The sequence below is a fragment of the Hetaerina americana genome, unplaced genomic scaffold (assembly GCF_022747635.1).
Source record: "Hetaerina americana unplaced genomic scaffold, ioHetAmer1.1.p SCAF_3, whole genome shotgun sequence".
NCBI classification, from domain to species: Eukaryota; Metazoa; Arthropoda; class Insecta; order Odonata; family Calopterygidae; genus Hetaerina; species Hetaerina americana.
In genome coordinates, this window is record NW_027286874.1 from 63,003,673 (window position 1) to 63,018,848 (window position 15,176).

Consider the following 15,176-nt stretch of genomic DNA (forward strand, 5'->3'; position numbering starts at 1 on the left):
GTTAGTTGAACGCAGACACCAACTCTAAGAGAAATAAACACCCTAATGCCAAATTGCCATCAAATTTTAAATGCAGCTTCTTAGCACAAGGAGCAGTGCAAGCAGAAGCCACAAGCTGTCAACAAGATAGATAGGTTCCACACACAAAAACAATTCTGTGTTATAGATGATCCAGCCTACAAGAGACGCAAAAGCTTGGACTAAAACATCCCAAATGATTATGCAACAGCTCCCAAAATTCATCAACATCAATCATAAATGTTACCAAAACCTTCCTTCAAATCAGATAAAATAGGTTTTAAATACAAAGACAATAGAAAATAATAAATTGTTACATTATTAAAAATACTCTTTTGATTTATACTATTTGGGTCCAGCATTGTGACTCTTTTTTGGAGTCATTATTAGGTTTTAACTACCTGATAAGAATTAAGAGTGTACTATGTCCTTGGATGCTGTTAAACACCCAGTTTATTTAGTTTCATGGTGAAGCCCCTAATAAGGACTAAACTGTAAGTTATTCAAGCAACATGACTATGTTCCAATTGGGAAGTTAAATATGATATAATAAAATTCAATCAATTGACATATTTCACCAAATCAGAACTTAATGATATTAAAATTTTATTTTTGCCAATAAAATCACCAATTTTGAACATCAGTAGTTGAAGATAATGGTATTGATTCAAATTAATTATCTTAACAGTTTGAAAATAACCAATTTTTTCACATTCACTTAAGCTGATTATTATTTAAGTCTTTCTGCTGATGTTGTATTAATTTGAACTGCACATTCAGAAGATTTGATAATACAAGGGAATTTGGTTTTATTTGGTCACATGCCTCCCGAGACATTCAGTTTTAGAGACAGTTTTATCATAAAATCACCAAAGCTTAACAAATAAAATTAAAACTTGATTTGAATTTAGTTTTAATCTACCATGCATATAAATTTACATGTTATTTGAGATTTTTTACTGCATATTTTCTTCTGCTTTTCCCTTACTCTCCCATATCCTCCCTTATCCTTTTCCTTTCCCACCTGGTGCTTACATTCCCTCCCATACACCTTTTTGGTGGATTGTGAGGTATTATGTAAATGCAGGGCTGTAAACATGAAATTGGATGGTATGAGATGTCAACAAAAGATAATTGAATTGCACACTTCTGACAACCTTTGTGTTTGCTGACAACGTTCACTGCTTAAGTTACAGAAGAAAGCAGTTGGGGTTATAACCAGCTCTGCCCATTGAGATCACTGTGGAGCCACTATTTGTCAGGCTAAGAAGGATGACGGTTTTTAACATATACATTTACCAGTGCTTAATTCATGCGAAAGATAATTTAAATAAATTTGTATTACGAGGCAATATAGTATACACAACCATAATACAAGGTACAAATATGTTAGGCATTACCCAATGCAGAATGTCCAAAACTTTCAACCAGTGGGATTAACTTGTCTTAAAAAAATTCTACAGCCCACTTCTCTATACTGCAATACTGATTAGCTGTACTAAGTTGAAAAATTTAATTGAGGATTGCTTGATTTCAAATCCCTTGTATTCTTCAAGTCAATATTTTTCCCAAGACTTTCCCAAAGTAAAATTATAATACATGTGCATCTCTTCATCACAGTAATGAATGTATGTATTTATATGCCTTTACTTTGACAACATCTATAGCGGCTGCTCTTTGATAAATAAAAATTATTATTATTCAACCACAACTGTGATATCCCATAGTTTTGAATGCAATTGTTAAGAAATTGTTTAAAAAAGTGTTTCTCTTTCAGTAACTAAGGGTTGAGGGGTTGATTAAACTCTAAGCAGCAATAGCAGTTTTTTTGGTGGCTTTATAATTCTAGTGCTTATTGACTACTGTATGGTTTCTGCAGAAGCTTAATTTGCTCATTTAGAATCTGCAATGAAGGGTGTTCTCTGATCCACAGCACATACCAAGAGCATGGTAAAATGATATGCAAGACACATTTGGTGTGAAGGCCTTCTTAAAGAGTATTTAAGCAACACATTCTGGGAGAACAACTTTTTCTCCTTCAGTCACATTATAATGTGGGAGACTAACTGCCTCACCAATCTTAGGCAATGCACAAGTAATGTAATAATTTTGATAGGCTTTAGTAACTCAAAATGCACATCATCACTTACGGAGTTTATTCAAGCACAGAAATATTTTTCATAATGCAAAACAATTCAACTCCACTCAAATTGAAAAATAAATCACTTTGGAAAGATTAGAGCCACTCACGTTATTGATGGTACAGGAGGTCCTTGCAGCCCAGGTCTATTACCACCAAACCACCTTTTAGTTGCACTGAATATAGACCGACTCATCCCTTTACGATTTGATATCTACCAAGAAAAAAAAACTTCAATACATGGCCCAAAAATGAAGGGAAGAGGGTAAATAAAATTATATATGAAACATTTACACGGAAGATATAAATTCAATTCAAAGTGAGAACTTTGAAGCATTAAGATAATGAAAATTTTTTATCATAGACCTTTCATAAGTTAAGGTATTTTATGCTTGGCAATAGCAATTGAACAGGACAGAGAAATTCCGGCTGATAAACTAAATTCATTGTACAGTTGTTTGAATGTATTTTATTTTAATAAAATTATGGTAGTTTCTTTCATGCACAGCATAATTTTGTATGTACAACAAATGATAACATTTCTAAAAAGTATTCCAATAATTTTGAAAAATATTGCCAAAATTTCTAATTTTCCATTACATTATTATTATTATTATTACTTTTTATTTGCCCAGAGATCACAATACAAAAATACCAGGTGGGTGAAGTATGTACATGATATAAGGCACGTCAATGAGGAGCAAAGACACAGGCTCAGTTAAGATACATAAAAGAATAGATGCTCATAGTTACATAAGTGTTTGGTACAAACCCATGAACATCGGCTGTAACATGCACATACAATATCAAATTCAGAAAAATCATTGATCACAAACATGAATCAGACCATTACCATTGCTAGAAACTAAAAGTATGAACTTACTGGTCGGGAATATTGTTGAGATATTCATCAACCGAGTAAAACATATTGCGTTGTAGATATCTTTTTAGTTTATGCCTGAATACGGCAGTTCCCTGTGTATCCTTGATACTTTTGGGTAGTTTGTTAAATAATCTGATGCCCATTTCATTGGGTCCTAATTTCAATGCTTTAGTTCTTATATTCCCATAATGGAAGTCCTTCCTGCCTCTGGTGTAATGATGATGATAGGCAGAGTTAAGAGAATAGTTGCCGATGTTATTTTTTATATATAGAATTAAAAACATAATGTAGATGCATGGGAGTGGTAGCAAATTTAATTCATGGAAAATAGGCCTTGATGGAGCATTGTAAGGTTTCCTGGCGATGATTCTAATAGCTTTCTTTTGCATTTTAAAGATGGTTTGAGAAATAGCAGCTGATCCCCATAATATTATACTGTAGGTTATATTTGAGTAAATTTCCCCATAGTACAAATTGAGTAGTACAGTTTTACTTGTAGTTTCATACAGGTGTCTTAATAAGTAGCAAGTTGAACTGAGCTTGTGTTGGAGGGCTTTTACATGAGTATCCCAAGAAATATTTGCACATAGAGAAATACCTAGAAATTTGCTTTCTGTCACACGCTCAATTGATAGGTCATTGATTTTTACCAGCAGATCATCTGATATGTTCTTATTGTGTGTAAAGTTTACTATTTTACTTTTATTTACATTTAAGTCTAGAAGGTTGTCTGTACACCACTTGTTTATAGCAAGTGTGACAGACTTAGCTTTTTCCACAAGGCTGGGATATGTTTGTGTTGATATTATTATATTAGTGTCGTCAGCGTACAACACTGGTATTATTCCATCATTATTTGGTAAGCAGTTAGGTAGGTCATTGATGTAAATCAGAAAGAGGAGTGGCCCAAGGGTTGAGCCTTGTGGAACACCTTTGTTAACTTGGTATGCTTCGGATGAATATTTTGACCCATCAACTGATAACACTACTTTTTGAGTGCGATTATGAATAAAGGACTTCAACCAGTTTAAAGGACTTCCTCTAATTCCTATTCTATTGAGTTTAATTAGTAGTCTATTGTGGTTTACATTATCAAAAGCCTTTGACAAGTCAAAAAACATTCCAAGAGTTTTGCGTTTAGCATCTAATGAATTAAGTATGCTGTCGATTGCCTGACATATGGCAGTTGTGGTAGACCTTTCCGATCTAAATCCATGCTGAGAATTAGAAAGTAGGAAGTTTTTTTCGAGATAAGATGCTATTTGCATATACATGGCTTTTTCGAATATTTTAGCAAATGTATTTTGGACGGCTAATGGTCTGTAGTTATTCAAATCATTTACACAGCCATGGTTTTTATAAATGGCCACTACTTTTGATTCTTTTAATTGGGATGGGAAAATCCCTTGTATCAAAGATTCATTAATTAAAAATATAATGGGTGCTTTTATGGCTTCAAAACAATGATGAACAACTTTACCAGGAATTTCATCTGGGCCAGTACTGGATTTGTTTCTGAGTGAGGAGACAATAGTTTTTAGATTGGTTTCAGAACAGGGCTTGGCAAACATTGACGATGGTGCATTTGCTAAAAGCACATTGGCTGGAGAAGTAGTTAGGCACGGAGCTGATACGTAGTATTTGTTAAATTTATTAGCTAGAGATGAATAGCTAATGGCAGTGTTATTTTCAGGGTTACAAAGTTTTGGGAGAGTGAGTTGTGGATTTTTCTTACCTCTACAGTCATTAATTATTTCCCATGCAGTTTTGGACTTGTTATTGGAATTAAGTAACTTATTATCATTATAGGTTCTTTTCGTGGTAGAAATCAGTTTACGGTAATACTTTTGAAATTCCTTATAGAGTAACCTTTGTTCATGATTGTTTGAACTTTTACTGGAGATAGCAAGTTTTTTAAGGATCGTTGAGTAATAACGGATCTCATCAGTTAGCCATGGCTTACATTTAGTTCTATGAAATATTTTATGATGTGTTACTGGGAAACACATTTCAAAATTGTGTTTGAAAATTGAATAAAAGTAATTGAAACCTTCGTCTACTGACTTAAGGTCATAGACATTGTCCCAGTTTTGGGACTGAAGAAGGAGCAGAAAATGCTGCATATTTCCATGAGTGAGAGGCCGCCTTGGGTAAGTTTTATCATTGGGACTATCCATTGGTTGGTTAGTATCGATACTTATTTTCACCATGCAATGGTCTGTTATACCTAGGTCGCAAACAGTTGTGACTACTTTTTCATGGTTAAAGTTGGTCACAGCGTAATCAATTAGGGTGGCAGATGTGGGAGTGACTCTGGTAGGATTATTGTTAAAACATTCCATGCCATAAGTTTTGAACAGATTCAACAATTCTGATCTGTGAGGGGAGTCAACTAAGAGATTACAGTTGAGATCTCCGTTCAGCACGAGTATCCTGTTGCTTGCATATAAGGAGCAAATGAGTTGGTCCAGTTTTTTAATGAATGAATGAAAATCACCAGTTGGTGATCTATAGATGGAGATGAGCACAAGCAATCCCACTGGAGTTTCATGGAAACACACTGCACATTCAAAGGTTTTTTCTTCCTTCACAGGCACGTGAACTGAGTTAATAGTCCCCTTTATTCTGCTATGCACGAAAATGCATTAATGAAAAGAAACATTTTTCCTTAGAGAAGAAAAAAATACTATTGCCATAACTTTGGTTCCAATAAATTATTTTAGTATATAATATTTAAATGCCAAGCACTTATTTATTGCTAAGATGCTCCGTGGCAAGTGCAGTTGATGAAATGTAATCCCGAAATGCATGTGTGAGGCATATTGCATACATTAAAAGTTCTCAAAGTGTGAAAACATTAGAAGAGGGTCACAAGTACATACAGATGCATAGATAATCTGACAAAATTAAATGTCTAATAGAAAATGAATATTTAAAAAATTACATACCAGTTCTAAAGCTCAATCCATTATATAAAATCATACAATATGTGAGTCATTCAATAACTCTTTAAAAAACCCAAGAGATGGCACTCATAATATTGGAAAAGGTTTGATTTTAGTAAGCCTCATCTCTCACTAGACTGCTGATTAAGTTTCAGCTACATCCATCACATGGTTTTATTTTCATAGTCTAATGAAGCAACAAAGTTATGCCTATTTAGAAAAATAAAAAAACAAGTTTTGTGCAAAGATTAAACACTTCCATTTAAAATGCTAAGCACCAAAAGAGATCAAAACCAAGTTGGATGAAGTTCATGGCACATCTCTTCCTGATTTTGAAACTGATTACGATTGGGTAAATGAGTTTAAACCTGGCTGTACATCAACAAATGATGAACGTCGTTCGATACTTCCAGTGGAAGTGAATTCCTCCGAAACTATTGATAAAATTCACAATATAGTTTTCAGTGAATGACAAATCCAAGTTCACAAAATAGTAGTTAGAGCCACGGGCATATTACAAAGTACAGAGTTTTCAATTTTGGGCAAAAACGGAGAGTGAAAAAAATCTCAGCAAAATGGGTAGTGCATTTTCTATCGGTGAATTATTCTTCACTGAGAGCAATCGTGTGATCGATTCAGAGGCTGATTTGGCACCTTTTTGTCACAATTTTTACATCAATACATAATGGTGGAAGTAACATGGATACACTACTACACTCTGGAGACAGAGGATCAGTTGAAACAGTGGATTTCTAAACGCAATCTGGCTGTGAGAAGGTAACAACCATGAAATCAGCCAACAAGGTGATGGCCATGGTTTTTTGGGATACACACAAAATCATCTACATCAATTACTTGCAAAAAGAACAAACAATAAAAGGAGAATAATATATATATTGCCATTGCACCAGTTGAGCAGAGAAATCTAGAAAAATGTCCTCATTTGGCAAGGAAAAGACTCTTCAATCAAGATAAAGCACGGGTGCACACCGGTGCAATTTCATCTATTTTGAGAACCTTACAAAATCCTACAATTTGGACAATTGCTGGGAAAAGTGCACAGAGCTAAAAGGAGATCAGGCTGAAAAAAAAATCCAACCAAAATAATTTGCTTTTTTATTTTTTTCCTAAGGACTTATTGAATGACCCACATATTAGATACCAAGTTTCAGTGAAATATTTCCTGAAAAACTGAGAAATTTACTAAATGGACAATTTTTGTATGATAATTATTTAGCCTGATGAAAAAAATAGATACAAGTTCCACCAAAAAAAGATATACATATAAAGCAATTAAAGAAAATCTTCATGCAAGAATGGCACACTTGAGCCTTACTTTTCTCCCAAAAGAATTTTTGTTGGGTATTACTGTAAAAAATCATTTTGATTTTCTGGAAATTTTCCAGGAAATCTTGATTTATGTGGAGAATATATTCCCAATAGATACCAAGGTCAACTGGCCTGCCCATAATTAATAATGCCATCGAAAGGGCATTTACAGACTGTGGCTGCATGCCATCAGGTATCACAATTAGAATCTAAGCACATGAAAATGGTTCATCTATTCACCTGATGCAGTTATGAGCGAGTTTTAGATTTTTCCAGAAAACAACACAATAACCAAAGCAACTCGGGTCTTCCACACGGCCAGGTCCTACATTGATGATGCCTCTGATGATGACCCGGTGGAAGACCGAAGTAGCCTTTTCCACTGCAATTTGCCAGGAAAGCACAAGATCATACTTCACAATTACTCACAGCTTCATGAAGAACCTGCATCTGTCTTTCAGCATGAGGGATGAAGATGCGAGTGCAGAAGTCATTGACCATTGACTGAATGCGCTCCAGGTCTTCATTCAAAAGCTGCACACCATGTTTCACCATTTTTTCTGACTTAATGGCTGCAAACTTGTTACCAGACACCGTTACTGATATATTCATTTCAGTGTCACTAATATTCATTACATTTGAGGTTGCCTAAAACGTTCAGTAAAAACCAAATTAAATTTGTGCCTTGAAATGGACATATGGCCTAATACTCTTCTTATCATTAATTTTACGCATAAATATATACAAACATTGAGTAAAATACACCCACAGGTTTTGATAAAATTGTCCCACCAAACTCACTAACATTTTTAAGGAATATGTGATTTGGTATCAAGTATAAATTCTTCAACATGGCTGACATTCTAGTTAACCTTATTAATGATAGAAAATAAAGGAGTATAAACATGATATTACATTTAACTCAAAGCATAAGAGGCTTATATAGATTTAGAAGTAGGCTTCCTTCCAGGTAAATGATATCATTCTTTCATTTTGACTCTTGCATTTACTAAATAGTGCCTAGTTTAAATTTCTTGCTAGCAAAATTGTATTTTCCTAGGAATGAGATCTAATTTACACCATTGTTTCATTTAGTTTTATTATCTCATTACAACATTGGAGTCAATAATAAGTAGTCACTACTTGACAACTAATTTTAAATGCATGCATTTCACCAGAGTTTTCAAGGGTGTTAATAATAACACACAAGCAAAGAATACATGGGGAGAAAGAGAAGCTGAGTACTACAAGTTCTTACCTGAACTATCTTGACATCTTATTGACAATTTTGTACTACAAAAACCCTTCACTAGGATACAGACATGAAACCGCACACCCTATCATGATTAAGAATATAAGGAAAGAACAAAGGAGGAGAAATGAAAGTGGGGAGGTAGGAAAGGAAAATTAATCAGGGAAAATGGATAAAGTAACAAAGCAGATATGCAATTCACCAGAAGTTCTAATAGGGACTAGGACTGACTAACTGCGAATAGGAACTATTCATACAACCTGAAAATGTAAAGTATGAGAACCACATACATCAATATCCATTCCTATAAAAATCATGCGGAAGATAATTATGAGAAGTGATATTGTAACTGACATACTTTTACATTGTTCAATTTTTCATCAATAAAAGTGGTAACCACTACACTAGAGTTAGTTAACACCATATTCATAATAATTTTATTCCTACCTGGGAAATAAAAATCTTTAATGAATAATGTTGAATATTGTTTCAGTCTTTCTCTTAACATCTTATTGAACATGGATGGTAGTTTTAAAAATTCTGACATTTATTGAGAAAATGTATAAATTTCCATAACAGTTTCAGCTTTAGTTCACCTATTAAAATTTCCTATTCCAGCATTTTTTCTAAAATTAAACATAGCAAAAGTATTTACTTCAATCAGATCAGAATAAGATAAGGATTTGGACATATAACTTACACACATGGATAATCAAATGTGGAAATAATGATAAGCAATGACTCAGGTAATACTAACTTACCTAAATTGCATTACTATATAGCTTTAAATATTTTATTAATATGGAAACCCTTTTCTTATACGGCTTCCGACTTTTCAGGTTAAACATATTTTAAAAAATCACAGAATAGAAGGCACTACAATGCAGCCCGCTCAAAACATTTTAGACACCACTACAGAAATACTGTGACTATTATATGAATACATAATATAACACCATAAACACAGTAATAAATCCGAATGTTGGTTTGGTAGGTGATGGTAGAGTTCACCCAGTACTAACAGCGAGTGAAATTCACACATCAGGGTAGGGGGGCCAGTTCCTTTCCCTATGCGCCAGTTATGATTTCCCAGGAAGATCTGGCACCCGAAAAATCACACAGCTTGGGTTGAGCTGAAGGTACCCAGAGAAGCTTGCCCGGGAATCAAACCCGGGCCCTCCAGTCAATTGTCCAACGCTCTACCCCTGGACTACCGTGACCCTTACACAGATATATAGATATAGCCATAGTTGGAGAAAATATAATGTCATATGAGGTAGAAGGCATCATTAGATTTAGAGCTTATCCCATCATTCACCATTTAGAGCTGCTTACAATGCACATGTTGGTCAGATCACTCTAAAGATGAAAAAATCTCACTAATTCAAATTCCATGACAGTAACTTCCACAGTGCCAACAGGAGACAAACAAATGCAAGAGATTTACAGTAATGAAAATTCATCAGCCAGGTCAATGCTAAATGAGTTTTGCCACACACTCAAATTTGTTTGAGAAATTCATTTATTAAGATCTAAATGAGTGGGCAAATGATGAGTGTTGGGTTAGAAATTCATAATCCATTAAATTCCGCTAAGAATTAGAAGTGTTGAGTTTCAAGTGGAAAGGATTTAGCTGAAATAGATAAGAAACTGAACTCAATTCTAATGGCAGAATATATCTGTGTAATGCTATAACAACAGTGTAGTGTAATACCAACTGCAAGGATGCTGCTAAAAGATAAGTACATGTAATAGACAATGATAAAAGTGCCACCATGCCAATGAATATTACAATGGGTTTTGGGAATTTGTGAAACTATCATGAAGCTAAACATAATTTATAGAAAAACAAATGATGAAAATGAAAAAATATGAAGAAAGTTTTATAAAAATTTGGGGAGAAATTTTCATTTAATATATTCTATTGTTTCAGGCTTCACTTCGTGGAAGTAATTGATATCCATTATTGAAATAGAAAGAAAGACTCGTACTTTTCCACAGATTTTATTATACGGCACGACGCGTTTCACCGACTTGCGGCATCATCAGGTACAAATTTGCAAAACAGACAGAGCAAGCATATATACCCTCAGGACAGAGTGGGGGCGGGGAGGGTTGGAAGGATTTGAGGGGGGTGGGGGCTCGCAGGTGCGTTGATGGATTGTTTTGACCATTTCCAGGCTAATTTCTCGGAGAGGAGTGGGGAGGGGTATGGGAATAATTGCTCATTACAAAGTGTCGTGTTGGGGTTCACCAAGTGCCTTCTAATCTCTAATTGCTCGAGAGCGTCCATTTTTAATCCTTTTGGGAGTGTGTGTAATATCTCTGGGACAAAGTCACTGCTGTGGTTGAATTCTAGTAAATGCTTGGCGAAGAGAGAGTTGTTATTCTGATTTTTGTGACACCTAGCGTGTTCCTTGACTCGTAACTTGATATTCCTGCCGGTCTGACCGACATAAACGCTGTTGCAATCCTCGCATTTCAGTTTATAAATGCCTGATTTGAGAAGGCTATCCTGGGTGTCTTTTCCATTGGCTAGAAGTTTGGAGAGGGTTATGGGTGGGTAGAAGGCTGCTTTGAGTGAGGTGGGTAGGCAGTTGGAAATCCTATATGAAAGATCTCCCAGAAACGGGATCGAGCACCACTTAAAATCTTTAGATACTGCGGGATGAGATACGAAAATGCTTTTTATGGCCATTGCTTTTTGTTTTTTCCGTAGTAATGTGTCAACTAGTTTGGGGTTGAAACCATTGTTGGTAGCTATATTAGTGATATTCACGAGTTCAATTTTGAAGTTTTTGGGGGAAAGGGGGATGTGTAGGAGGCGGTGGATCATGGAGTGGAGGGCTGCGTGTTTGTGAGAAAAGTGGTGTGCGGAATCATTAGAAATTATATGGTCATTAATATAGCTTCCCGTTTCTGGGAGATCTTTCATATAGGATTTCCAACTGCCTACCCACCTCACTCAAAGCAGCCTTCTACCCACCCATAACCCTCTCCAAACTTCTAGCCAATGGAAAAGACACCCAGGATAGCCTTCTCAAATCAGGCATTTATAAACTGAAATGCGAGGATTGTAACAGCGTTTATGTTGGTCAGACCGGCAGGAATATCAAGTTACGAGTCAAGGAACACGCTAGGTGTCACAAAAATCAGAATAACAACTCTCTCTTCGCCAAGTATTTACTAGAATTCAACCACAGCAGTGACTTTGTCCCAGAGATATTACACACACTCCCAAAAGGATTGAAAATGGACGCTCTCGAGCAATTAGAGATTAGAAGGCACTTGGTGAACCCCAACACGACACTTTGTAATGAGCAATTATTCCCATACCCCTCCCCACTCCTCTCCGAGAAATTAGCCTGGAAATGGTCAAAACAATCCATCAACGCACCTGCGAGCCCCCACCCCCCTCAAATCCTTCCAACCCTCCCCGCCCCCACTCTGTCCTGAGGGTATATATGCTTGCTCTGTCTGTTTTGCAAATTTGTACCTGATGATGCCGCAAGTCGGTGAAACGCGTCGTGCCGTATAATAAAATCTGTGGAAAAGTACGAGTCTTTCTTTCTATTTCAATAATGGTTTCATTTAATGATTCGATTATTTAAAAAGCAAATAAATGCCAAACAGATTTTTTTTCAACTTCTAAAATGGTAAAAAAATATAAACTAGATCCATGCCCCAGGGAAGTGCTGCACTAAACTGAAGGCAACAGGAGGTGATATATCATAACATCTACATGGCATACATTTTTGGAACCTTATAACGTATGTTGGAATCTAAAAATAGACAGTTTCTAGTGTCCCTTGAAGTATACCTTCTCTGTCTCAGGACTCAGGGGATGATCCTGTACTACATAAGATACTGTAGGTACAGTGGAGGAGTCTGTATCATCTCTATCCATCTCTGGACTGGCTTCTTCCCCAATGTCAGCATTCAATCCCTTATTCAAAAATGTGCTATGACTAGTAGGCTCATGAATTTCCTCCTTGAATATAACAAGTAGTAATGTTATTGCTACTTTAATATTAGATCAGGATGATTGATTAATTACATAAGGCTGCAGATTATACATAAAAGTTAGAACATTGAGTCACCCAGATAATCAAAATCCAAAATAATACACAAAATAAAAGAAAGACAACAAAAATGACATGAATTCCAATACAATGACAACAAAATTACATCTAGGAGTAACCAAAAAGGAATAAAAAAAAACTTTTATTAATTGGCTATGTTGAAAATGGACAGTTAAATTTAAGTTAGAAGCTGACACGAGAAGGTGAAATTTAAGGTAGATACTGGCAACATCAACTTCTATATACTTGCATGCATTCTTGAAAAAAACTGTAAATGTGATTAGAACCAAGACAAAACATTAATTTTAAAATAATGAGCATATTCCTGCGCAATAATATTTTAAACGTTCCGGGGGTTTTTCAACGGCTACTATATTTGTAAATTGGTTACTTTGTGGTTAAATATGTCATAGAAAAGATGCCAACAACAACATTAATAACAACAACATCAATGGTGTATTTGAAAGCCTATGAAATATTAATATCAGCAACTATATATTGTTAAATGTAATTGAGAAAAATATTTGCACATTCTAATGGCAGAAGGCAAAATAATCCGATACTGATTAAACAAAAGTATTTCTTTAGTAAGTTCAAAACCCAATAAACAAATGACTAGGGTATTTTTCGGAGTTCACAGAGCAGGTGATGTAACAATAATTATTGTGAAACCATCCCCAATTTATAAAATTACTTATTTGAACTGCCAATATTCTAATTCCAACAAATTGCCCAGGTTCATTCCTATTTAAATGTTAGAGATGATTGAAAAAAACTACATGGCAGTTAAAAAGTATTGTTTGGAAGATGCCATCACTGCTAAGGCAGATACAGTTTTGTAGGATGGGTAGGTAGGTAGTTTTGTAGCCATTTTTCCCTATGGTTTAATAGGAAAAATATGAAGTATGAATCTCACATACATCAATACCAGGCAGACACAGTGAAATGAGTAGGAATAGAGGGTTGCTCATTGTATGGGTGCAATGTTTTTGCTTTGAAAGTTCCTCCAATTAAATATCAAAAAGCCAAATTAATTGGATAGGATCTTGAAAATTCAGATTGATTAAACTAAAATTCACACATTATATCCTACACTTTATTTTGGCCTGCTAACTCTCCCAACATCATCTCAAACATATATAAAAAGATAATTACCCAACTAAAAGGAACATGAAACAAGGATAAATTTATTTTCCCCAGGGATTTCAATTAGTTTTATCAAGCAGCAGGCACAAAATTAATGAATACATTGTAGAATGTATGAGTAGACAGGAGGGATAGGTCTTGAAAACCTCTACTGAAATTCTCTACAGATAGCACAAGTTGGAATAGATAATCAGGATTGGCATTGAAAGATATATGTTGACTGTTCTTACTGATCATATTGAATTTATAAATTAAGGTAATGGTAAGAGAGACATGGATAAAGCATGGGGTAGGAATGAAAATGTATGAGGAGCTAAACGAGCCGGTCTTGCTTGTAGATAATAAACCTTTAGTTAGCTGTTAGTCATGTGGTTTCAGATGTATTGTACTTTGCTGCTGTGCAGAGTGAAAAGAAACCATGACAAGACAAAATTAATGAGACTCTCAAGAAATTCATGGGTTGATAGTTGAAGATAAATTAGGGATGGTAATACAATTGACTTATTCAGAAAGTACAATGGATGAAAATTAGCACCATGGTATCATTACAAGAATGATGTTGGCAAAAGATATACAGTGAAAAAGGCTTCAGAAAATGTGCTATATCAATTACACTGTAGAAAAAGGAAGTTTTGGACAATTGATAACTTATTATGAGTACATTTTGATAACTATAAACCTTTTGAAAGAAAAATATATACAATTTTGTTTTCCTCCTGTTTTTATGAGAAAAGTATGAGTATATTGTGCATATCCATTCATTAGAGTACTATGAAGAGGAAACAAAGTATCTATTTGTCTTCAGGAAATCTCAATTCTTCTGGAGGATGATATACATACCACATAAATATATGTAATTAGTACAACCTACAAATTAATATTAAAGTGAAAATTTCAAATATAGACAAAATAATTCTACAACACATGCATACTACAAAAATACCTAGGGTGCTATTATTTGATTATTTTATTCACTGTCAGTCCAAACAAATACAGTTATCTTAAGTAAATCTCTGATTCATAAACAACATGCAAACATTTAAAATAGCGCAAAGTACTTGAAGGAGAATTCCATTTCATCAAACAATATATCTTTTTTACATGATCATTGGGGATGCTCAAGTATTATTTGAAATAGTTTAGGTCCAATTTTTGATTCATCTTTCGATCATGTGACAGTCACGCAAATACCTGTACCCCTCTCAATCTTACATAGGATATATTTTTAGACAAAAGTATATTGATACACCTCTCGATTTATACTCATTTGGCGCAATAGAAGAGAGCAGGGAGCACAATTATGATTTGCATGCATATCGAGTATAGATAATGCTGTGTTGCCTAGTATTGAGAGCAAAGTGTCATCATAGAAGGGTTACTT

At 34.8% G+C, this 15,176-nt stretch overlaps 1 protein-coding gene across 2 annotated transcripts in view; it reads right to left on the minus strand.

Annotated features, from left to right (window-relative positions):
• Positions 1-15,176, minus strand: part of l(3)76BDm (trafficking protein particle complex subunit 8 homolog l(3)76BDm) — a 53,287-nt gene that overhangs the window by 31,371 nt on the left and 6,740 nt on the right. The window contains exons 6-8 of one of the 2 annotated variants that reach the window (XM_071587818.1): positions 12,388-12,558; positions 7,745-7,963; positions 2,269-2,372 (exon numbers count right to left, since the gene is read on the minus strand). In XM_071587818.1, coding sequence (XP_071443919.1) covers positions 2,269-2,372; positions 7,745-7,963; positions 12,388-12,558 — 494 coding nt within the window. The remainder of the gene's footprint in view (positions 1-2,268; positions 2,373-7,744; positions 7,964-12,387; positions 12,559-15,176) is intronic. The other variant, XM_071587819.1, reaches the window with a different exon arrangement.